The 26,455-nt window shown below is 41.9% G+C and overlaps 1 protein-coding gene across 1 annotated transcript in view; it reads right to left on the minus strand.

Moving 5' to 3' along the window:
• The window catches only part of LOC308239277 (vascular endothelial growth factor receptor kdr-like), a gene marked incomplete at both ends in the record, with an annotated part of 686,009 nt that overhangs the window by 88,822 nt on the left and 570,732 nt on the right, over positions 1 to 26,455 (minus strand). The window contains one exon of the mRNA XM_080652065.1: positions 100 to 181. Coding sequence (XP_080508191.1) covers positions 100 to 181 — 82 coding nt within the window. The remainder of the gene's footprint in view (positions 1 to 99; positions 182 to 26,455) is intronic.

Genomic DNA, 26,455 nt, shown 5'->3' on the forward strand with positions numbered 1-26,455 from the left:
AGTCCCAAAAGTCATGTGGGTGACTTTAGGGACTGTTTCACAAAGGAAACTCCAGATATCTTGCAACTTGGAGCCATGGAGAAATCAAACAATACTAACCTTAAATGCAGCTTCCTCATTTTTCTTGGCCACCCTTATCTCATCAAATGACTCAATCAGTTGATCCTTCTGGGATTCAATGCTGTTGTGGGGGAAAAAAAGGAGAGTTTTGTATGAGCCCCTCTTCTTCCTTTTCTGGGATTGCTGCCTCTCATGGGACAGACTCTTTCAGAGTTTTAGCCATTTTGGCAAATAACTTGGTTTTTAGAAAGAACATATTTTGCCCTTTGGAAAATCCTCTAACAGTACCTGTGGGAAAAGTCTGTTACTTGATTGATGACACTTGAGGGAGTGTGGCATTCCCAAATTAGTCCATGAGTTTTAAAACTCTTATTTCTTGAATCTGTAAATGAATAGTTATATACCACCCAGGCTTTAGAGATTCAGTTTCCTCATCTGTAAAATGGAAAGGGGATTGTTCAAAATGAAGAATTCTTAACCTGGAAGACCCATAGCCAAGCGTACAAAGATAAAGTCCCCATAAACTTTCTTAAGTTGTATGCAAAATTATATTTGCACATATTTTGGGTAGAGAGTGCAGAGCCTTCATTAGATTCCAAAACATATCCCATAATTGAAAAGAGGTTAAATAACTACTCTTCTAAATGAGCTAACTTAGAACTCTAAACTGATACCCTTTGAAGTAACCTAGAAAAGTGGTCCTCAAAGTGTGGTCTATGGACCAGAAGAACTGCATCACTTGAGAACTTGTTAAAAATTCAGGGTATATGTTCTACTCCCAGACATATAAAATCACATTTTTAAGTGGGATTCAGAAATCTGTGTTACAGCAAACCATTGAGGTGATTCTAATGCACACTAAACTTTGAGAACAACTGACCTAGAACAATTCCATCTTGTTGCTTGGCAGGAAAACCAAGTTTCAAGGAGGAAAAAGATTCACCTAAGGTCATGCAGTAAATCAGAATCCAGGTCTTTTGACTCCTAAGGCAAAACTCACTTCCCTGTAGTTCCAAAAATCTTCATAGCTCTGAAATTCTATGGATCTAAGCAAAGGAAAATCACTGAAAAAACTATCAGTGAAGACAATAGCTTTGTTCCACAGTTCAAAATACTTCATTGCCTTGAATACCTTCTTCCACTTTAGAGCTGCTATGATTAAGGAATGCTTATATGCCTCAGTGTATTTTTATAGGAGAAATAGAATAAAACTCTGTAATATGGTAAAACTCATTTATTCTGACCTAGTGCATTGTTTTAACTTCCCTTTTGTTGATGCCCATAAAAAAGTAAGTATATTTTTCCATCCTCTTTTTCTTTGACTGAAGGTATCAGCTCTGAAACCAGGTGATACAATTATTGCTGTAAATTAGAGAAAACTTAAGACAGACCTAAAGCTATTTTGGGTGGATCAATGATGAAAACATCAATTTCATGATACACACTCCATGAAAAGCATCACAGAACAAGAACTAAAATAAGACACATATACCAATTTTATAAAATGTTCTCTTCTAGATACAATTTAGTTTTTAGCCAGTGTGATATTAGAGGAAAAAAAAATAGTCTTAAGCTGAGAGCTGAAGGCCTCAATTTTACTTTCTGACAAATAGGATTATAGCCACCCTACAAGACTTTTAGGATACTTGCAAGGTCCATTGTGGAAGCAGATATGAAGGTGCTTTAGACATAGCTTAAAAAATATAGAAGCATAAAAGTTAGTTCTCTCTCACTGTCTGCCTCTTATGTGTTTCCGTTTGTTCCAAAATGTGATATAATATTACCCACTGTTCAAAAATCCTGAGGAGCCCTAGCTGGTTTGGCTCAGTGGATAGAGCATTGGCCTGATGACTGAAGAGTCCCAGGTTCAATTCCAGTTCAGGGCACATTACGGGGTTGTGGGTTCGATCTCCAGTAGGGCACATGCAGGAGGCAGCCAAAGATTCTCTCTCATCATTGATGTTTCTATCTCTCCTTCTCCCTTCATCTTTGAAATAAATAAAAATATATATTTTTTAAAAATCCCGAGGAAATAACAACTGATCCCACAGAAATACAATTATGAAAAAAATACTATGAACAACTCTATTCCAACAAAATGGACAACCTAGATAAAATGGACATATTCCTAGGAGAATACAAGCTCCCAAAACTCAACCAAGAAGAATCAAAAAACCTGAATAGGCTGATAACTACCAAAGAAATTGAAACAGCGATAAGAAAAACATCCAGCAAACAAAAGTCCTGGCCTGAATGTCTTTACAGGGGAGTTCTACCAAGCATTCAAAGAAAAACTAAAACCTATCATCCTCAGACTATTCCAAAAAAATTCAAGAGGAAGGCATAATTCCAAGCTCTTTCTATGAAGCCAGCATTACCCTAATCCCAAAACCAGATAAAGATACCACAAAAAAGAGACCTACAGGCCAATATCCCTGATGAATATAGATGCTAAAATCCTCAACAAAATTCTAGCAAATCAGATTCAGCAATACATTAGAAAGATCATACACCATGACCAAGTGGGATTTATTCCAGGGATGCAAGGATGGTACAATATCCGCAAATCAATAAATGTCATACATCACATAAACAAACTGAGATACAAAAATCACATAATCATATCAGTTGATGCAGAAAAAGCATTTGACAAAATCCAACAACCTTTCTTGATAAAAACTCTCAGCAAAGTGGGAATAGAGGGATCATACATCAACATAATAAAAGCCCTATATGACAAACCTACAGCCTACATCATACTCAATGGGCAAAAACTAAACTCGTTTCCACTAAGAAGAGGAACAAGACAAGGATGCCCACATTCACCACTCCTGTTCGACATAGTACTGGAAGTACTAGCCATAGTGATCAGACAACAAGAAGAAATAAAAGGCATTTAAAATGGAAAAAAAGTAAAACTGTCCATATTTGCAGATGACATGATACTATACATAGAAAACCCCAAAGACACCATCAAATAGACCTAATAAATGAATTTGGCAATGTATCAGGATACAAAATTAATGCCCAGAAATCTATGGCCTTTTTATACATCAACTAGAGGCCCGGTGCACGAAATTCGTGCACGGGAAGGGGGGTGTCCCTCAGCCCAGCCTGCACCCTCTCCAATCTGGGACCCCTCGAGGGATGTCCGAGTGCCCGTTTAAGCCCAAACCCAGTGGGATCAGGCTTAAACGGGCACTCGGACATCCCTCTCACAATCCAGGACTGCTGGCTCCCAACTGCTCGCCTGCCTGCCTTCCTGATTGCCCCTAAACACTTCTGCCTGCCAGCCTGATCACCCCCTAACCACTCCCCTGCCGGCCTATTTGCCCCTAACTGCCCTCCCCTGCAGGCCTGGTCCCCCGAAACTGCCCTCCGCTGCAGGCCTGGGTCCCTCCCAACTGCCTTTCCCTGCAGGCCGGGTTGCCCCCAACTTCCCTCCTCTGCCGGCTTGGTCACCCCTAACTGCCCTCCCCTGCAGGCTTGATCACCCCCAACTGCCCTCCCCTGCTGGCCATCTTGTGGTGGCCATCTTGTGTCCACATGGGGGCAGGATCTTTGACCACATGGGGGCAGCCATCTTGTGTATTGGAGTGATGGTCAATCTGCATATTACTCTTTTATTAGATAGGATAGAGGCCTGGTGCACAGGTGGGGGCCAGCTGGTTTGCCCTGAAGGGTGTCCCGGATCAGGGTGGGGGTTCCCTTGGGGTGTGGTTCGGCCTGGGAGAGGGGCCTGTGGTGGTTTGCAGGCCGGCCACGCCCCCTGGTGACACAAGCGGAGGCCCTGGTATCTGGGGTTTATTTATCTTCTACAATTGAAACTTTGTAGCCTGGAGCAGAGCCAAGCCTTCTGCTTGCTCTGTGGCAGCAGCCATTTCTGTTGGGATTTATGTATCTTCTATAATTGAAACTTTGTAGCCTTAAGCGGAGGCCTGGGCCGGCCAGGGTGTGCGGAAAGCTTGGCTTCCTCCATCATCGGGGGCAACCCTAGCATCCTGCTCTTTCCAGCTCTGTAGCTGCCACCATTTCTGTTTGGGTTTATGTATCTTCTATCATTGAAACTTTGTAGCCTTGAGTGGAGGCCTAGGCTGGCAAGGGCAGGCGGAAAGCTTGGCTTCCTCCATTGCCGGGGAAACCCAAGCCTCCCTCCTGCTCTCTGTGGTAGCCATCTTGGTTGGGTTTATTTGCATATTTGCTCCTGATTGGCTGGTGGGCGTGGCTTGTGAGCGTGGCTTGTGGATGTAGCAGAGTGATGGTTAATTTGCATATTACTGTTTTATTAGATAGGATAATGAACTCACAGAAAGATAAATGAAAAAAAAAATCCCATTTACCATTGCACCAAAAAAAAAAAAATTAAGATACCTAGGAATAAACTTAACAAATGAGGTAAAAGACCTGTACTCAGAAAACTACAGGACATTGAAAAAAGAGATAGAGGAAGACAAAAACAAATGGAAGAACATGCCATGTTCATAAATTGGTAGAATCAACATCATTAAAATGTCCATACTACCTAAAGCAATCTATAGATTCAATGTAATACCTATTAAAATACCAATGGCATATTTCAAAGTTCTAGAACAAACTCTCCAAAAATTCATCTGGAATAAAAAAAGACCCTGAATAGCCACAGCTATCCTGAGAAAGTACAACAAAGTTGGAGGGATCACAATACCAGACATCAAACTATATTACCAAGCCATGGTTCTCAAAAATACCTGGTTCAGGCACAAGAACAGACGTATAGAACAATGGAACATAATAGAGGACCCAGAAAATGGCCCAAGCCATTATACTCAATTAATATTTGACAAAGGAGGCAAAAGCATACAATGGAGTCAAAACAGCCTCTTTAATAAATGGTGCTGGGAAATTTGGTCAGATACATGCAAAAAAATGAAACTAGATCACCAATTTACACCATACACAAAAATAAACTCAAAATGGCTAAAGGACTTGAACGTAAGACGGGAAACCATAAAAATCCTACAAGACTCAATAGGCAGCAAAATTGCAGACATATGTCATAGCAATACCTTTACAGACACAGATCCTAGGGCAAGAGAAACTAAGGAGAAAATAAACAAATGGGACTACATCAAAATAAGAACCTTCTACTTAGCAAAAGAAACCATCAACAAAACAACAAGAAAGCCCACTGCATGGGAGAACATATTTGCTAAAGTTATCTCCGATTAGGGTTTAATCTCTAAAATTTACAGGGAACTCATACAACTTAACAAAAGGAAGATGAACAACCCAATCAAAAAATGGGCAAATGACCTAAATAGACACTTTTTGACGACATTCAGAAAGCCAAGAGACACATGAAAACATGCTCAAAGTCACTAATCATCCGAGAGATGCAAATCAAAACAACAATGAGGTACCATCTCACACCTGTCAGAATGGCTATCATCAACAAATCAACAAATGGTAAGTGCTGGAGAAGATGCGGAGAAAAAGGAACTCTCCTTCACTGTTGGTGGGAATACAGACTGGTACAGCCATCGTGGAAAACAGTATGGCATTTCCTCAAAAATTTAAAAATGGACCTGCCATTTGACCCAGTAATACCACTTCTAGGAATATATCCCAAGAAAACAGAAACACCAATCAGAAAGGATATATGCACCCCTATGTTCATAGCAGCACAATTTACAATACCTAAGATTTGGAAACAGCCTAAATGTCCATCAGCAGATGAGTGGATTAGAAAACTATGGTACATCTACACAATTGAATACTACGCTGATATAAAAAAAAAGGAACTCACCATTTGCAGCAACATGGATGGAACTGGAGAGCATTATGCTTAGTGAAATAAGTCAGGCAGTGAAAGAAAAATACCACATGATCTCACTCATTTATGGAAAATAAAAAACATTATAACCTGATGAACAAAAAGATAGATACAGAGGCAGAGAAGCATCGAACAGACTGTCAAATTACAGAGGGAAGACTGGGGAGTGTTGGGGGTGGAGGGTAAGAGATAAACCAAAGGACTTGTATGCATGCATATAAGCATAACCATTGGACACAAGACACTGGGGGGGTGGTGAGGGCATGTGCCAGGTGTTAGGGGAGGCCGGGGGAAGATCAATGGGGGAAAAAATTAGACATATGTACTACTATTTGTAATACTTTAAACAATTAAAAAATGAAATAAAAATACTGAGGAAAATGCAGCAGAAATGTGGGAAGACAATTTTGGCCAGGTGGTTCAGTTGGTTGGAGCATTGCCCTATGAACCAAAAAAAATTGCAGGTTGAATTCTGGTCAGGGCACATCCCAAAGTTGTGGGTTTGGTTCCCGGTAGGAGAGTATACTGAAGGCAACTCATTGATGTTTCTCTCTCACCTGGCTCACATGGATGTTTCCTCTCTCTCTCTCTCTCTCTAAAGTTTAATAAAAACATATCCTCAAAAAAAATTGGGAAGATAATACTGCCATTTTCAGGCAGTATAAAAGAACAGATAAGATCATGGGCTCTGGGGCAATTTTTCTTAGGTTTGCATCCTAGCAGTGAGGCCTTTGACACATTAGTTAACTTCTCTGTGTCTTAGTTTCTTCATCTATAAACTAAAAATAATAATAGTGGCAAAGTTATAATGAAGGGTACATGAGTAAATACATGTAAGATACTTATAATAATGCCTGGAAATTATTACTTGATAAAAGTTAGCCATTAATCTTGTTGTTGTTATTGAAAGAAGCTCCTGAAGTCATATAAGGTCTGTTATCAGAAATTTTGTGGAGTGGTTCATTGTAGCCAGACCTAAACATCAACAGATGCATCAAATGGAGGTTTCTGAGCAAGGACATGGGGCATCCAGATTATGAGGCAGCCATTAATGAAGCAGAAATGTTGTCTAGCTCTACTAAGATATAACTGACATATAAAAATATATACATTTAGACAGGGAAGATGGCTACCGGCATGAAGATAGGGAGGGAGAGAGTATGAGAGAGTGAGGGAGCGATAGAGGAGTGTGTGGACATGTGTGGTGTGTGTCTATATGAGCTAGGGACAGTTAGATTCTGCAGGTCTTCCAAGGGGCTGCCAAAGCGGGCAGTCTTAGTAGAGCTCCGCGCACAATGCAGACACTTCTGGGCGGCCAGTGCAGGCACAGAGACCATGCCATCTTGAGAAATAGAGCTGCTTGAGACTAGGATCCTGGCCTCAGCACCACGCAGTCTGGTCTCAGATGCAAATCAGGACCCTGCAGCCACCAGGGACCACAGCTGCAGACCAACAGACAACAAGAATCCAGACATCCCAGCCTCAGATTTCTGTGAGTCAAGGAGCCTATCTCCCACCCCGCAGGCTTGCAGGCAACGCCATAGTAACTGATAGACCCACCCCTTGCACTGGAAGCAGTGCAGCTACTGGAATTTGAGCCTGTGAGCACACGGACACTGGTAATCTGCTACCCGCAACAGAATCTAGTGACCAAACATGAAGCCCACGCATAGTGGCAGTGCCACCTGACTTTGATTCTGGGCAAGCACACACTGAAGACTGTTTTCCACAGCGCAGTAGCAGACCTCCAGCCAACACAGTGCTACTGTACAAACCAATCCCCCAAGCTGACTGGGACCGCGATTCTCTGTGCAGGAGGCAGCACTGAGCACCACTGACTTGACTCTGTTTCTTATCGTGTGCACCTGGGATCCCTGACTCCCAGTGCACTCCCACTAAGAGCCAGTGTCTCCATTTCTTGGTGCATGCGCACACAGGGACGCTGATTCTCAGCGAGAGGCCACAGGAAGCAACAGAGACTCTGATACTCCATTCTTGGTGCAGACACTGGGGAACTCTGACTCCTGGCACGCGCTAGGGGACTCTGATTTTCGGCACACGCCAGCAGCACAGTGCAGGTGGGGTCCCTGATTCTAGGGGCGCACATGAGACCACACTGAGCGCTGGTTACACTGACCCTGGGCGAGCCTGGTTCCCATCAACCCATGGCAGCCACACGTCTTAGTGTCGGAGCACTTCAGTGATACTAAGGTGGTGTGAAGCTCCCACTGCACACGGCTCAGGTCCAGGCAACTCGAAGTTTGAACCTTCTGGTGATAGTCAGAATGGGGAGATGACACAATCCCCAGAGGAAAGAAAATGAGAAGTCTCCAAGAAAGGAAATTAGTGAAATTGAAACATGCAACATGACCGAAAAAGAATTCAGAGTAATGGTCGTGCAATTCATACACCGGATGGATGAGAAAATCAACAACCTATGCAAGAATCAGGAAGAAATGAAAAGTGATATAGCTACAATCAAAAACACCATGCAAAGTTTCAACAGTAGACTAGAAGAAGCAGAGGACCAAATTAGTGAGTTAGAAGATCAGGTAGAGAAACAAGCTCAATCTGAACAGCAACTGCAGAAAAAAATTAAAAAGCAGGAGGAGAGCCTAAGGGAGCTTTGAAACAACATGAAATGAAGTAACATACGTACAATAGGGCTGTCAGAAGGACAAGAAGAGCAGCAAGGATTAGAAAATCTATTTGAAGAAATAATGATAGAAAATTTCCCAGATATGGGGAAGAAAAAAGTTACACAAGTACAGAGAGTCCCAAGCAAGATCAGTCCCAAAAGACCCACACCAAGACACGTCATAATTTCAATGGCAAATATTAACGACAAAGAGAGACTCTTAAAGGCTGCAAGAGAGAGACAGAGAGTTACCTACAAAGGATCCCCCATCAGATTATCAAATGATTTCTCAACAGAAACACATCAAGCTAGAAGGGAATGGAAGGAGGTATACAAAATGTTGCAAAGCAAAGGACAGAATCCGAGAGTAATCTATCCAGCAAGACTATCAATCAAAATTGAAGGGGAAATCAGGAGCTTCGCAGAAAAAAAAGGCTAAGGGAGTTTATCACCACCAAACCAGCAATGCAAAAAATGCTAAAGGGAATGCTGTAAAAAGAAGAAATAAAAAGGTAAGAAGGAACACAGGCACAAAAATAGAAATGACTACAAACAAGTACCTTTCAGTAATAACTTTATTTTTTAATACATTTATTTTATTAATAAATTAATTAATGCAAATAAAATATGCAGAAAATATTGTTTCTTTAATTTTGAACAGATAGACCCTATGTGCTTGTTTTATTTTATTCTTTTGCTGTTAGACTTAATTTTTTATTTTTTATTTTTTTAATTTAATAAATCTTTATTATTCAGATTATTAGAATTGTTCCTCTTTTTTCCCCCATAGCTCCCCTTCACTCGGTTCCCACCCCACCCTCTGCCCTTACCTCCCCACAAACTGTCCTCATCCATAGGTGTATAATTTTTGTCCAGTCTCTTCCTGCACCCCACACAACCCTTTCCCTCCAAGAATTGTTAGTCCACACCCTTTCTATGCCCCTGATTCTATTATATTCTTCAGTTTATTCTGTTCATCAGGTTATTTTATTCACTTGATATTTAGATTCACTTGTTGATAGATACGTATTTGTTGTTCATAATTTTTATCTTTACCTTTTTCTTCTTCTTCCTGTTCTTAAAGAATACCTTTCAGCATTTCATATAATACTGGTTTGGTGGTGATGAACTCCTTTAGCTTTTTCTTATCTGTGAAGCTCTTTATCTGACCTTCCATTCTGAATGATAGCTTTGCTGGGTAGAGTAATCTTGGTTGTAGGTTCTTGCTATTCATCACTTTGATTATTTCTTGCCACTGCCGTCTGACCTGCATAGTTTCTGTTGAGAAATCAGCTGACAGTTTTATGGGTGCTCCCTTGTAGGTAACTGTTTTTCTCTTGCTGCTTTCAAGATTCTCTCTTTGTCTTTTGTCCTTGGCATTTTAATTATGATGTGTCTTGGTCTGGTCCTCTTTGGATTCCTCTTGTTTGGGGTTCTGTGAACTTCCTGGACTTGTAAGTCTATTTCTTTCACCAGGTGGGGGAAGTTTTCTGTCATTATTTCTTCAAACAGGTTTTCAGTATCTTGCTCTCTCACTTCTTCTGGCACCCCCATAATTCTGATGTTAGTACACCTGAAGTTGTCCCAGAGGCTCCTTACACTATCTTCATATTTTTGGATTCTTTTTTGTGTTTGCTTTTCTGGTTGAGTGTTTTTTGCTTCTTTGTATTTCAAAACTATGACTTGATTCTTGTGATCCTCTAGTCTGCTGTTAGATCTCTGTATAATATTTTTACTTCAGTCAGTGTATGCTTAATTTCTACTTGGTTCTTTTTCATATACTGCAGGGTCTCGCTAAATTTATTGGCCTTTTCTAGAAAATTCTTGAAAAACCTTATAACCGTGGTTTAGAAGTCTATATCCAGTAGTGTGCTTTCCTCCATTTCTTTCATTTGTGATCTGTTTCCTTGTCTCTGCATTTTCACTGCTTCCCTGAGTTGATAGAGTGGCTTTGTGTGCTAGGTGTCCTATAGGCCCCAGTGGCTCAGCCTCCCCAATTACCTGAGGTGGACACTCTTGGTGCACCCCTTTGTGGGCTGTGTGCACAGTCTTGTTGTAGTTTAGCCTTGATTGTTGTTGGTATCACTTGGAGGAATTAACCTCCAGGCCAATTGGCTGTGAGGATCAGCAGTGTCTACGCTGAGAGAACTTCTGTGCTGGAGACACCCTTATGAGACAAGACTTGCAAAAGCCTCTGTGCTCAGCTTAGATGGGGCGGAGTCTCAGGGCAGAGTAGACAACATTGGTTTCCCATCAGCCCTGCCCTAATAGGCCCCTGTGTCTCAGTGTCCCGTGGTAATCACTGCAAGAACCTCTGAGAGAAAGCCGCCCTCGAGATCCACCCACTGCCAGACAGTCCAGTTTCTACCCGAATGAGTCTGGGTCCCCAGAGTCTCACCCGGAATTGGAGTTCAGTGCAGTCAGGTGCTTTAGTCTCCCTCCCGCTTGAGAAAGCCAGCCACGTACTTAGTTGCCCACCCTCTCCACAAGTGTGTGCTTTGGTACCTCTGCCTTCCACAGTTCCTCTGAGTCTTTGTGTGCTTTTCTCTTTCCTGACAGTCCAGTTTCACCCCGTATGAGTCGGGGTCCCCAGAGTCTCACTGGAAACTGGAGTTCAGGGCAGTCTGGAGCTTTTGTCTCCCTCCAACTTGAGAAAGCGAGCCGCGCCCAAATTTGCCAGTCCTCTCCGCACGTGTCTCAGTACCTCTGCCTCCTGCAGCTCCTCTGAGTCTCAGTGAGCTTTTCTCTTTCCTTCTAGTTGTAGAATTTCCACTCAGCCAGCCTTCCTGTGGTTCTGGATGATGTCCGTTTTGTCCTTTAGTTGTAGTTTTGAAATTGTTGTGCAAGGCAGCAGTTTAGGTGTTTACCTATGCCGCCATCTAGGTTTCTCTGTGTGCTTGTTTGTTGAGTTCACAGAAGGAGAGGACAAATGAGTGCTGAAGTGATCAGGAAGGTAGGAAAGCTCATAGAGGAATCAGTAATAACTTTAAACGTAAACGGAATAAATGCTCCAATCAAAAGACATTGAGTGGCTGAATGGATATAAAAACATGACCCATATATATGCTGTCTACAAGAAACCCACCTCAGAACAAGGGACTCACACAGATTGAAAATGAAGGGATGGAAAAATATCTTTCAGGCAAATGGAAATGAAAAAAAAGCTGGGGTAGCAATACTTTTATCTGACAAAATAGACCTCCTAATGAAGGCCATAATAAGAGATAAAGAAGGCCGCTTCATAATACTAAAGGGATCGATACAACAAGAGAATATAACCCTGATAAACATATATGCACCCAATGCAGGCGCACTCAAATACATAACAAAATTCTTGGAAGATATGAAGGGAGAGATCGACAACAATACAATCATAGTAGGGGACTTTAATACACCACTGACATCACTGGATAAATCCTCTAGACAAAAAATCAGCAAAGATAAAGCAATCCTAAGTGACTCACTAGATCAGATGGACTTAACTGACATCTTCAGAACATTTCACCCCAAAGCCATGGAATATACGTTCTTCTCAAGTGCACATGGGACATTTTCAAAAATACACCTCATATTGCGTCACAAGCAAAGTATCCCCAAATTCAAGAAGACTGAAATCATACCAAGCATCTTCTCAGACCACAATGGCATAAAATTAGAAATAAACTACAATAAAAACAGTCCAAAAAACTCAAACACTTGGAAGCTGAATAGCATGCTATTAAGTAATGATTGGGTTACCAATGAGATCAAAGAAGAAATTAAAAACATCCTGGAAAATACTGACAACAAAAACACAACAATCCAAAACCTATGGGACACAATGAAAGCAGTCCTGAGAGGGAAGTTTATAGCTCTACAGGCCTACCTCAAAAAAACAAGAAAAAATGGTAGTAAATCATCTAACTCTACAACTCAAAGAATTAGAAAGAGAACAACAAGAAAAGCCCACAGTGAGGAGAAGGAAGGAGATAATAAAGATCAAGGCAGAAATTAATGACATAGAGACAAAAAAAAAAAAAAAACAATACAAAAGATGAATGAAACCAAGAGCTGGTTCTTTGAAAGGATAAACAAGATTGATGAACCTCTAGCCAGGCTCACCAAGAAGCAAAGAGAGAGGACCCAAATAAAAAAAATCAGAAATGAAAGAGGTGAAATAACAACAGACCCCACAGAAATACAAAGGATTGTTTAAAAATACTATGAACATCTCTATTCTAACAAACTACTCAACCTAGGGGAAATGGACATATTCCTAGAAAAATACAACCTTCCAAAACTCAATCAAGAAGAATCTAAACATCTCAATAGGGCAATAACTATGGAAGAAATAGAAGCAGTCATCAAAAATCTCCCAACAAACAAAGCCCGGGGCCAGATGGCTTCACAGGGGAGTTATACCATACACTAAAGGAAGAAATAAAACTTATCCTCCTCAGACTATTCCAAAAAATTCAAGAACAAGAAACACTTCCAAGATCATTCTATGAAGCCAGCATTACCCTAATACCAAAACCAGACAAAGACAACACAATGAAAGAGAATTACAGTCCAATATCCCTCATGAACATAGATGCTAAAATCCTCAACAAAATACTAGCAAATTGGATCCAGCAATACATCAGAAAGATCATACACCATGACCAAGTAGGATTTATCCTGGGGATGCAAGGATGGTACAATATTCGCAAATCAATAAACGTGATACATCACATAAACAAATTGAGAGATAAAAAATCACATAGTCATATCAATTGTTGCAGAAAAAGCATTTGACAAATTCCAACACCCCTTCTTGATGAAAACTCTCAGCAAGTTGGGAATAGAAGGATCATACCTCAACATAATAAAAGCCATATATGACAAACCCACAGCCAACATCATACTCAATGGACAAAAACTAAAACCATTTCCCCTAAGAACAGGAACAAGACAGGGATGCCCACTCTCACCACTCCTGTTCAACATAGTACTGAAAGTACTAGCCATAGCGATCAGAAAAGAAGAAGAAATAAAAAGCATCAAAATTGGAAAAGAAGTAAAACTGTCCTTATTCGCAGATGACATGATACTGTACATAGAAAACCCTAAAGACTCCATCAAAAAATATTAGACTTAATAAATGAATTCGGTAATGTAGCAGGATACAAAATTAATACCAAGAAGTCTATGGCATTTCTTTACACCAATAGTGAACTTATAGAAAGAGACTAAAAAAGCAATCCCATTTACCAGCACACCAAAAAAATTAAGATACCTAGGAATAAATTTAACTAAGGAGGTAAGAGACCTATATGCAAAAAACTACAGGACACTGAAAATAGCGATAGAGGAAGACATAAACAGATGGAAGAACATACTGTCTTCATGGATTGGTAGAATCAACATCATCAAAATGTCCATACTACCCAAAGCAATCTATAGATTCAATGCACTCCCCATTAAAATACCAACAGCATATTTCACAGACCTAGAATGAACTTTCCAAAAATTCATCTGGAATAAAAAAAGACCCCGGATAGCCACAGCAATCCTGAGAAAGAAGAATAAAGTAGGAGGGATCTGAATACCAGATATCAAGCTGTATTACAAAGCCACTGTTCTTAAAACAGCCTGGTACTGGCACAAGAACAGACACATAGATAAATGGAATAGAATAGAGAATCCAGAAATTGACCCAAACCTCTATGCCCAATTAATATTTGACAAAGGAGGCATGAACATAAAATTGAGTCAAGACAGTCTCTTCAACAAATGGTGTTGGGAATATTGGACAGATACATGCAAAAAAATGAAACTAGACCACCAACTTATACCATACACAAAAATAAACTCAAAATGGATACAGGACTTAAACATAAGATGGGAAACTGTAAAAATACTAGAGGAATCCACAGGCAGAGAAATCTCAGACATATGCTGAAGCAATTTCTTCACTGATATTGCTCCTTGGGCAATGGAAACTAAAGAGAAAATAAACAAATGGGACTACATCAAAATAAAAAGCTTTTGCACAGCAAAAGAAACCATCAACAAAACAACAAGAAAGCCCCACTGTATGGGAGAACATATTTGCCAATGTCATCACTGATAAGGGTTTAATCTCTAACATTTATAGGGAACTCATACAACTTAACAAAAGGAAGATAAACAATCCAATCAAAAAATGGGCAACAGACCTAAATAGATACTTTTTGAAAGAAGACAGAAGGGAGGCCAAGAGACATATGAAAACATGCTCAAAGTCACTAATTATCGGAGAGGTGCAAATCAACATGACAATGTGGTGTAATCTCACACCTGTCAGAATGGTTATCATGGACAAATCAACAAAAGACAAGTTTTGGGAAAGATATGAAGAAAAAGGAACTCTTTTGCACTGCTGGTGTGAATACAGATTGGTTCATCCTCTGTTGGAAACAGTATGGAGTTTCCTCAAAAAATTAAAAATGGAACTCCCACTTGACCCAGTAATCCCACTCCTGAGAATATATCCCAAAAAATCAGAAACAGCAACCAGAATGAATATATGCACCCTTATTTTCATAGCAGTACAATTTACAATAGCTAAGATTTGGAAATAGCCTAATTGCTCATCAGCAGATGATTGGATTAAAAAACTGTGGTACATCTACACAATGGAATACTATGCTGCAGTACAAAAGAAAGAATTCTTACCGTTTGCAACAGCATGGTTGGAACTGGAGAGCATTATGTTAACTAAAATAAGCCAGTCAGAGAACAATAAATACCACATGATCTCACTCATTTATGGAATATAATGAACAACATAAACTGATGAACAGGGACAGATCCAGAGACAGAGAAGCATTGATCAGACTGTCAAACCTCAGAGGGAAGGTAGGGGAGGGTGGGTTTAAGGGGGAGAGATCAACCAAAGGACTTGTATGCATGCATATAAGCCTAACCATTGGACACAAACACCAGGGGGGTGAGGTTATGAGTGGGAGGGAGGTTTGGGGGGTTAATGGAGGGATGGGGACACATATGTAATACCTTAATCAATAAAGAAATTAAAAAAAATAAAATAAAAATATATACATTTAAGATGTACAATATAATTATTTGTTACACTTACATATTGTGGACTATTTACTAAGATGAATTTAGTTAACACATTCTTTTAATATGTTCTTTTTTTTAGAGCGAGAGAAGAAGGGAGATATGAAAAACATTGATGAGAGAGAGGGAGACATTGATCCGATGCCTTCTGCATGCCCCCTACTGGGGATCAAGCCTGCAACCCAGGCATGTGCCTTGACTGGGAATTGAACTGGTGAACTATTGGTTCATGGGTTGATGCTCAACCACTGAGTCACACTGGCCAGCCTAGTTAACACATTCTTCGCCTCACGTTATTATCATTTTGTTGTTGTTATGGTGAGATTATAAACCTCTACTCTCGTAGAAAATTTCAAATATACAATACAGTGTTCTTAACTATAGTCATCATGTTGCACATTAGAGCCCTGGAACTTATTTATCTTATAACCAAAAGTGTGTACCCTTTGACCAACATCTCCCCATTTTTCACAACCCTCAGCCTCTGGCAATAACCATTCTACTGTGTTTCTATTGGATTTATTTATTTGTTTGTTTGTTTATTTGCAATAGCTAAGCTGTGGAAACAGCCTAAGTGCCCATCAGTAGATGAGTGAATAAAAAAGCTATAGAACATTTACACAATGGAATATCATGCAGCTGTGAAAAAGAAGGATCTATTATCCTTTGAGACAGCATGAAAGGACATGGATAGTAGCATGCTAAGTGAAATAAGCCAGTTAGAGGAAGACATATAACACATGATCTCAGTTATATGTGGAATCCAATGAACAAAATACACTCACCAATAAAATAGAACCAGAGGCATGGAACAGACTGACGAATCTCAGAGGAAAGGGTGCCAGGAACAGATTAATCAAAGAACTTATATGCATTGCCCATGGACACAGACAATAGAGTGATGAAGGCCGGGGTGGGCAGGAACCGGGTGGAAGTGGGCAATAGAGGGAAATGGGGGGATGGGAGGGGACAGACACCTATAATACTCTCAACAATAAAGATACAAAATAATAAAAAAGGTTTGATATATTTAGATTCCACAGGTAGTGAGATCATGTAGTACTTTTCATTTACTGTATGATTTATTTCACTTAGCACAGTGCCCTCAAGATCCATCTATGTTATTGCAATGGTAGAAATTACTGTTTTTGATGGTTGAAAAATATTTCATTGTGTTTATATACACACTAGAGGCCCAGTTCATGAATTTGTGCACAGGTGGGGTCCAGCCGGCCCAGCCCCAATCAGGGCAGATCGGGGCTGGGCCTGATGGGAGGAGGAGATGGCAGGAGGTTGGCCAGCCGGCCTACCTGGATCAGGGTCCGATCAGTGTCCCCGATCTGGGTCAGGCTGGTTGGGGAAAGGGGCTGCAGGCAATTGGCCAGAGGGCCCTGCCCCTGATTGGGGTTGGGGGGCTGATTGGGGGTGGGGCTGGCCATGGGGAGGGGCTGTGGACAGTTGGCCAGCTGGCCCTGCCCCCGAATGAGGTGGCTGGGGGGTGCCGATTGGGTGTCAGCGGCCTGTGAGAGAGGCCATGGGTGGTTAGCCAGCAGGCCCTGCCCCTGATCATGGTGGGGGTGCCAATCTGGGGTAGGGCCAGCCTGGGGGAGGAGCTGCAGGCCTATCAGGATGGTGGGGGCCCATTGGGGGCATGGCTGGCCAGGGGGAAGCATTGCAGGAGGTTGGCTGGCCAGCCCCGCCCCCTATTGAGGTGAGGTGGCGATCAGGGCCTGGGCTGGCCAGGGGTAGGGGCTGCGGACTGATCAAGGTGGTGGGGGCCCATCAGGGGTGGGGCCAGACAGGGGGAGGGGTTTCAGGAGGTTGGCCGCCCAGCCCTGCCCCCTATTGGGGTGAGGGGGTGCGATCAGGGGCTGGCTGGCCAGGGGGAGGGTCTGCGGACCTATCGTGGTGGGGCAGGCTGATGGGGGCACGGCTGGGGGTAAAGGGAGGGGGCTCTTGATAGAAGTGGGAGAGTCTGATCAGGGGCAGGCCGGCAGGGGGGAGGGGCCACTAGGTTGGCCACTGGCCCTACCCCAATTGGACAGTTCGCTGGCCACAGTGGGCATCATAGCCACTGGTTGTTAGGTTGTTATGGCCGAGAGGTGCTCCATGCACCTCCTGGTGCAAGGTCGATTGGTTGTTTTCATTGTGACACCTTTTGGCTTTTTATTATTATTACTAGTGGCCCGGTGCACGAAATTCGTGCACATTAAAAGGGGATTAATTAGAGGAAATAATTTAATATTGCTATTTGCCCTTTATAATAGAAGTGTCAGAGATGAAAGAAAATTAATAAAATGTATATGAAAACCTTCCTCCTGTCAGAGTCTGGGGCACACCAAGAGACCCAGAGTCATGTCCCCGCCCACCCACATGCACCTCAAAATTGTGTGAGACCCAGACCCATCCGGCCTCTGCCCCCATTGGGCTAGATCCAGACCTGGCCAGTCCCACCCTTGTCAAGTTCCACCGGGCAGGGGACATAGCCTCAGGTCCCCTGGCCCAGCGCCAGGATGGGGGGGGCATGGCCTGAGGTCCCCCAGCCCAGACTTGGGTGGGGGCATGCCTTGAGATCCCCCATCAAGCCCTGCCAGGTGGGGGACATGGCCTGAGATCCCCTGTCTAGCCACGCTGGGTGGGGGGCATGGCCTGAGGTCCCCTGTCAAGCCTTGCCAGGCAGGAGCGTGCAGCCTCAGGTCCCCTGACCCAGCACTGGGAGGGGGGCACAGCCTCAGGTTCCCCATCAAGCCCCACCGACAGGGGGGTGCAGCCTCAGTTCCCCCGTCAAGCCCTGCTGGGCAGGAGGTGCGGCCTGAGTTCCCCTGACCCAGCACTGGGGGTGTACCTTGAGGTCCCCTGTCAAGCCCCGCTGGGTGGGGGGCACAGCCTGAGGTCCCTCATCAAGCCCCGCTGGGCGGGGGGTGTGGTCTGAGGTCCCCTGGCCTGTTGCTGGGGTGGGGGTAGCGGCCTGAAGTCCCCTGTCAAGCCCCACCTGGTGGGAGGCATGGCCTCAGGTCCCCTGGCCTGGTGCCGGGGAGGGGTGTGTGGCCTGAGGTCCCCCAGCCTGAGGTCCCCTGTCAAGCCCTGCCGGGTGGGGGATGAGGCCTGATGTCCCCTGTCAAGCCCTACGGGGGTGGGGGAGGGTGTAGCCTTAGGTCCCTGCTGATTGCTCATTAAGGCTCCTTATGGGAACTTGGCTTCAGCTTTGGGTGCAGCCATCTTTGTGGCGGAGTGATGGTCAATTACCATATTCCCTCTTTATTAGATAGGATTATTTTCTCTATTCATCAATTAATGGACACCAGGGTTATTTCCATATCTAGAATATTCTACAACCAATAGGGGAGTGCAGGTATCTCTTCAAGAGAGTGATTTCATTTCCTTCAGATACATACCCCAGAAGTAGTTTGAAAATGTTTACTCCCATTCTGTAGGCTGCCTTTTAATTTTGTTTATTGTTTCTTTTTTTGGATGATTATTTTTGAGAGTATTACAGATGTCTCCCCATTCCGCCCCCCCCCCCAAGACCCGATTTCTTGTGTTGTTTGGCATAGTTCAACTTGTCCATTTCTGCTTTTGTAGCCTATGCTTTTGGTGTCAGATCCACACATCATTAACAAGATTAAGGTCTAGGAGATTATTCCCATGTTTGTTTTTTTCTGGGAGTTTCATGGTTTCAGGTCTTACGTTTAAGTCCTTAATCCACTTTGAGATGATTTTTTGTGAGTGGTATAAGATAGAGGCCTGATTTTATTCTTTTTCATGTGTATATTCAGTTTTCCCAAGACCATTTATTGAAAGTACTATTATTTCCCATTGAGTAATTTTGGATCCCTTGCCAAATATTAGTTTGCCATATTTATGTGGATTTATTTCTGGGCTCTCAATTCTGTTCCTTTGGTCTGTGTCTGTTTTTATACCAGTCCCATTGTGTTTTCATTACTATCTCAGACATCTTTCATAGCAATATTTTTGCCAATATATCTACTAGGTCAGTGGTCGGCAAACTGCAGCTCGCGAGCCACATGCGGCTCGCGAGCTGCGGTTTGCCGCTCTGTTGACTAATGAGTTTGCCGACCACTGACCTAGACTCTCGATTCCAATAATTACAGGCTGTTGTTGTTCCTTGTGATGAAGCCCCTATCCAGTGGTTGGCAAACTCATTAGTCAACAGAGCAGCAAACCGCGGCTTGCGAGCCGCAGTTTGCCGACCACTGTACTAGGTCAAAGGAAACAAAGAAAAAAATAAACAAATGAAACTACATCAAACTAAAAGCTTCTGCACAGCAAAAGAAACCACCAACAAAATGAAAATGGAACCCACTGTATTGGAGAACATGTTTTCTAATTATAATCTGATAAGGGATTAATATCCAAAATATATAATGAACTTATACAACTCAACACCAGGAAGACAAACAATCCCATTAAAAAATGGGCAAAGTGAACAAACACTTCTCCAGAGAGGACATACAGATGGGCAATAGACATGAAAAAATGCTCAATAACACTAATCAACAGGGACAACCAAATTAAAACCACAATGAGATATCACCTCACAGCTGCCAAAATGGCTACCATCAGTAAATCAACAAACAACAAATGCTGGTGAGGATGTGGAGAAAAGAAAACCCTACTCCACTGTTGGTGGAAATACAGACTGGTGCAGCCACTGTGGAAAACAGTATGGAGTCTCCTTAAAAAATTAAAAATGGAATTGCTGTTTGACCCAGCAAGCTTTCTTCTGGAAATATATCCTAACAATACCAAAACACCAATCAGAAAGAATATATGAACCCTTATGTTCATAGCAGTGTTATTTATAATAGCTAAGATTTGGAAACGGCCCAAGTGCCCATCAGTAGATAAGGGGATAAAATAATCTGTGGTACATTTACACAATGGAATACTATGTGGCTGTGATAAAGAAGGATCTCTTACCCTTTGCAACAACATGCATGGACTTGGAGACCATTATGCGAAGTGAAATAAGTCAGTCAGAGAAAGACAAATATCACATGATCTCATTTATATGTGGAATCTAATGAACAAAATAAACTGACAAACAAAACAGAAGCAGAGGTATGGATGCATGGAACAGACTGACAGCTGTCAGAGGGGAATTGGATAGGAGGGACTGGATGAAAGAAGGTGAAAGGATTAGCCAAAGAACATATATGCATAACCCGTAGACACAGATAACAGTGTGGTGATGGCCAGAGGGTAGGGGAAGTTCTAGTGGGTGGAGGTGAGAAAAGAGGGGAAAATGGGACATCTGCAATAACACCAACAATAAAAACAAAGTTAAAAATGAGTATTATTATAATTTCTGTTATCCAGGAAAAAATAATACTATGCCATATCTGCAAGTTTAGTATTAAAGTATTGTAGTATGTGTTAAAAAAAATAAAACAGTGTGATGCTCCTGGCTTTGTTTTTCTTTCTAAACATTGCTTTGGATATTTTGGATCTTTTGTGTTTCCATGCAAATTTTAGGATTTCTTTTCCTACTTAATAAATTCCATTGGGTTTTGATAGTGATTGAATTGAATTTATTGATGGTGTTGGTTAGGATGGATTTTTAAAAAAAAATTAATTATTCTAATCCATGAATATCTTTTCAATTATTTGTGTCTTCTTTTATTTCCTTCATTGATGTCTTACGGTTTTCCATATATATTTTTAACGTCCTTAGTTAATTTTAATCCTATTTTAAAGTTTTTAATACTTATTGTAAATGGTATTGTTTTCTTTATTTCTTTTCAAATCGTTCATTGTTGGTGTATAGAAATGCAACTGACTGTTATATATTAATTATGTATCCTGAAATTTTACTGAATTGATTAGTTCTAACAGTTTTTTGGTGGATACTTTAGGATTTTCTATTTATAATATCATATCATCAGCAAATTGAAACAATTTTACCTGTCCCTTTCTGAATGAATGCCTCTTATTTTTTTTCCCTAACTGATCTGGCTAGGGCTTACAGAACTAGGTTGGAAAGAAGTGGAGAGAGTGGGCACCCTTGTCTTTTTCTTGATCGACGGGAAAAAGCTTTCAACTTTTCACCATTGGGTATATTAGCCATGGGTTTGTCATATATAGAGCCTTTATCGGTTGAAGAATATTCTTTCTACACATAATTTATTGAGAGTTTTTATTATGAATGGATGTTGTCAAATGATTGTTTTCATCTATTGCAATGATCATATAATTTTTGGCTTTCATTCTATTGATATGGTGCATCACATTTATATATTATCATATGTTGAACCATTGTTGTATCTCAGGAATAAATCTCATTTGATCAAGGTGTATGATCCATTTATTGAATTGTTGAATTTGGTTTGCTAGTATTTTGGATAAGTTTTTGCATCTAAATTCATCATGGATACTGGCCTGCAGATTTCTTTTCTTGTATCCTAATTTGGCTTTGGTATCAGAGTAATGCTGAAATTGTAAAATGACTTTGAGTATGTTCCCTCTTCAATTTTTTGGAAGAGTTTGAGAATTGGCATTAATTTTTCTTTAACTGTTTGGTAGAATTTACCAGGAAAAATATCTGGTATTGGGACTTCCTTGTTAGAAGGTTTTGATTACTGATTTCTATTTTCTATTTCATCATGATCCAGACTTGCTAAATTGTATATAGCTAGGAATTTATCTATTTTTCTAGTTTGTCCAATTTCTTGGTATGCAATTAATTGCTCATAATGGTCTCCTATGATCATTTGTATTTCTGTATCAGTTGTTACATGCCTTTTACTTATAATTTTACTTTTCTAAACCTCTTTTTTTCTTGATATATTAACTAAAATTTTTCTTTTTTTTTAATTTAATAAATCTTTATTGTTCAGATAATTACAATTGTTTCTCCTTTTTCCCCCCATAGCTCCCCTCCACCTGGTTCCCACCCCACCCTTTGCCCTTACCTCCCCCCACACTGTCCTCATCCATAGGTGTACGATTTTTGTCCAGTCTCTTCTTGCACCCCCCATTCCCCTTTCCCCCTGAGAATTATCAGTCCACTCCCTTTCTATGCCCCTGATTTTATTATATTCACCAGTTTATTCTGTTCCTCAAATTTTTAATTCACTTGATTTTTAGGTTCACTTGTTGATAGATATGTATTTGTTGTTCATAATTTTTCTCTTTACTTTTTTCTTCTTCCTCATCTTAAAGAATACCTTTCAGCATTTCATATAATACTGGTTTGGTGGTGATGAACTCCTTTAGCTTTTTCTTATCTGTGAAGCTCTTTATCTGACCTTCCATGCTGAATAATAGCTTTGCTGGGTAGAGTAGTCTTGGTTGTAGGTTCTTGCTGTTCATCACTTTGAATATTTCTTGCCACTCCCTTCTGGCCTGCATAGTTTCTGTTGAGAAATCAGCTGACAGTCGTATGGGTGCTCCCTTGTAGGTAATTAACTGTTTTTCTCTTGCTGCTTTTAATATTCTCTCTTTGTCTTTTGCTCTTGGCATTTTAATTATGATGTGTCTTGGTGTGGTCCTCTTTGGATTCCTTTTGTTTGGGGTTCTGTGCGCTTCCTGGACTTGTAAGTCTATTTCTTTCACCAGGTGGGGGAAGTTTTCTGTCATTATTTCTTCAAATAGGTTTTCAGTATCTTGCTCTCTCTCTTCTTCTGGCACCCCCATAATTCTGATGTTGGTACGCTTAAAGTTGTCCCAGAGGCTTCTTACACTATTTTCAACTTTTTGAATTCTTTTTTCTTTTTTTTGCTTTTCCGGTTGAGTGTTTTTTGCTTCTTTGTATTTCAAATCTTTGACTTGATTCTTGCGTTCCTCTAGTTTGCTGTTGGGTCTCTGTATAATATTTTTTATTTCAGTCAGTGTATGTTTAATTTCTAGTTGGTCCTTTTTCATATCTTCGAGGGTCTCGTTGTATTTATCGGCCTTTTCTAGGATATTCTTGAAGAGCCTTATAACCGTGGTTTTGAATTCTATATCCAGTCGTTTGTTTTCCTCCATTTCTTTCGTTTGTGATCTGTTTCTTCGTCTCCCCATTTTTCACTGCTTTGCTGAGTTGGTAGAGTAGCTTTGTGTGCTAGGTTTCCTATATGGCCCAGTGGGTCTGCCTCCCCAGTTAACCTGAGGTGGACACTCTTGGTGCACCCCTTTGTGGACTGTGTGTACAGCCTTGTTGTAGTTAAGTCTTGATTGTTGTTGGTATCACGGGGAGGAATTGACCTGCAGGCCAGTTGGCTGTGAGGATCAGCTGTGTCTATGCTGGGAGAAGTTTGGTGCTGGAGACAGCCTTATAGGATTAGCCTTGCCAGATTGCAAAAGCCTCTGTGCTCAGCTTGGAAGGGGTGGAGTCTCAGGGCGGGGAAGACAGTCTTGGCTTCCCGTCAGCCCTGCCCTTGGGCGGGTCTCCAGACCTCTGCCTTCCGAGGTTCCCGAGTTTCCTGAGTTTCCGCCTTACATTCCAGATTCCCCCTGTAAGATCGTGGGTCCCCAGGGGCTCGCCCGGATCTGCGGTTCAGTGCAGTCAGAAGCCTCTGACTCCCCTCTGCCAGGGATAGCCCGTGGCAACCTCCACAGTCAGTCTTTGTGTGCACTCACGCCTCCAGACCCCTGCCCCTGCCGCCGCGGCTCCCGAGTCTCCGAGTCTCTGTGTGCCTTTCTCTCTACCTGACAGTCCAAACTCCCCCTGTATGAGCCTGGGTCCACAGGGTTTCGCCCGGAACTGAGGTTCACTGCAGTCGGAACTGGGGTTCAGTGCAGTCGGGGGCTTCTTTCCCCCTTCCGCCAGAGAAAGCCAGCCAGGCACTCCACCGCCCTTCCTCTCTGTGCGCGCGTGTCTCCGTACCTCTGCTCTTTGCCGCTCCTTCTCCCTGAGATTTCCTCTTTCCTTCTAGTTGTAGAATTTCCACTCAGCCAGCTTTCCTGTGGTTCTGGATGGTGTCCGTTCTGTCTTTTAGTTGTAGTTTGAAATTGTTGTGCGGGGCAGCAGTTTAGGTGCTTACCTATGCCGCCATCTTGGTTTCTCTGACTGTTAACTAAAATTTTTCAATTTTGTTTATCTTTTTAAAAAACTCTATTTGTTCACCTTTTCTATAGTTTATTTTTTACTTCATTTATTTGCTCTGATCTTATATTCTTCCTTCTGCTAACTTTGACTTACTTTGTTCTTACTTCTCTAGTTCCTTAAGGTATAAAGTAAGGTTGTTTATGTGGCATCTGTTCTTAATGTTGGCATTAATTGCTGTAAATTTTCTTCTTAACACTGATTTTGCTGCATCACTAAGTTTTGTGTTTGTTTCCATTTTCAATTGTCTTAAGATGCTTATTAATTTCCCTTTTTAATTCATTAATTGCTCACAAGCAGTCTTTTTTTGTTTCCACATGTGTGAATATTCTAATTATCATCATGTTGTTAATTTCTAGTTTTATACAATCGTATTTAGACAATATAGTTGATATGATTTCAGTCTTCTTACATTTTCTAAGATTTGTTTTGGGACTTAAAATATGTTCTAACTTGGAGAATGTGTACTTTGTGCTTGAGAAGAATGTGTAACCTGCTGCTATTAGAATGAATGTTGTATATACAGGGTGGGGCAAAAGTAGGTTTACAGTTGTTAGTACACAAAACACAGTTTATTCTTGTATTATTTGTTGATTATTGTATTATTTTCCATACAAAAAAACTTTAAACCTATTTTGCCCCAACCTGTTTGTCAGTAAGGTTCATTTGTTCTAAAGTATAGTTCAAGTGCCATGTTTCCTTATTGATATCTCTTACTCTTATTATTGTATTTTTGTCTATCATTCCCTTCATGTATGTGAATATTTGCTTAATATGTTTATGTAGTCCAATTTTGGGTGCACATGTATTTATAATTTTTATATTCTATTGAAAATTTATCACTTTATCCTATCTAATAAAAGAGTAATATACAAATTGACCGTACCTCCACTACACCCACAAGCCACACTCACCAGCCAATCAGGAGCGAGTATGCAAGTTAACCCAACCAAGATGGTTGTGGCCATGGAGTGAGCAGGAGGCTTGGGTTTCCTCTGGCGATGGAGGAAGCCAAGATTTCTGCCTGCCCTGGCCTCCGCTGAAGGCTACAAAGTTTCAATTATAGAAGATAAATAAATCCCAGATACCAGGGCCTCCACTTGGGTCGCTGGGGGCGTGGCCACCTAAAAACCACCACAGGCCCCTCGCCCAGGCCGCCCCATGCCCCAAGGGAACCCCCACTCTGATCCAGGATACCCTTCAGGACAAACCAGCTGGCCCCCACCTGTGTACCAGGCCTCTGTACTATCTAATAAAAGAGTAATATGCAAATTGACCATCACTTCAACACACAAGATGGCTGCCCCCAGGTGGTCAAAGATGGCTGCCTCCATGTGGACACAAGATGGCCACCACAAGGTGTCCAGCAGGTGGAGGGCAGTTGGGAGGGATCAGGCCAGCAAGGGAGGGCAGTTGTGAGTGATCAAGCCAGCAGGGGAGGGCAGTTGGGAGGGACCAGTCCTGCAAGGGAGGGCAGTTGGGGGCCATCAAGCCTGCAGGGGAGGGCAGTTAGGGGCAATCAGGCTGGCAGGGGAGCAGTTAGGCATCAATCAGGCTGGCAGGGGAGTGGTTAGGGGGTGATCAGGCTGGCCGGCAGAAGCGGTTAGGGGCAATCAGGAAGGTAGGCAGGCTAGCAGTTGGGAGCCAGCAGTCCTGGATTGTGAGAGGGATGTCTGATTGCCCGTTTAGGCCCAAACCTACCGGGCAGTCGGACATCCCTTGAGGGGTCCCAGATTGGAGAGGGTGCAGGCTGGGCTGAGGGACACACACCACCATGCATGAATTTTGTGCACTGGGCCTCTAGTTGTTACAT

Source organism: Plecotus auritus (genome assembly GCF_963455305.1).
Source record: "Plecotus auritus genome assembly, chromosome: X".
NCBI classification, from domain to species: domain Eukaryota; kingdom Metazoa; phylum Chordata; class Mammalia; order Chiroptera; family Vespertilionidae; genus Plecotus; species Plecotus auritus.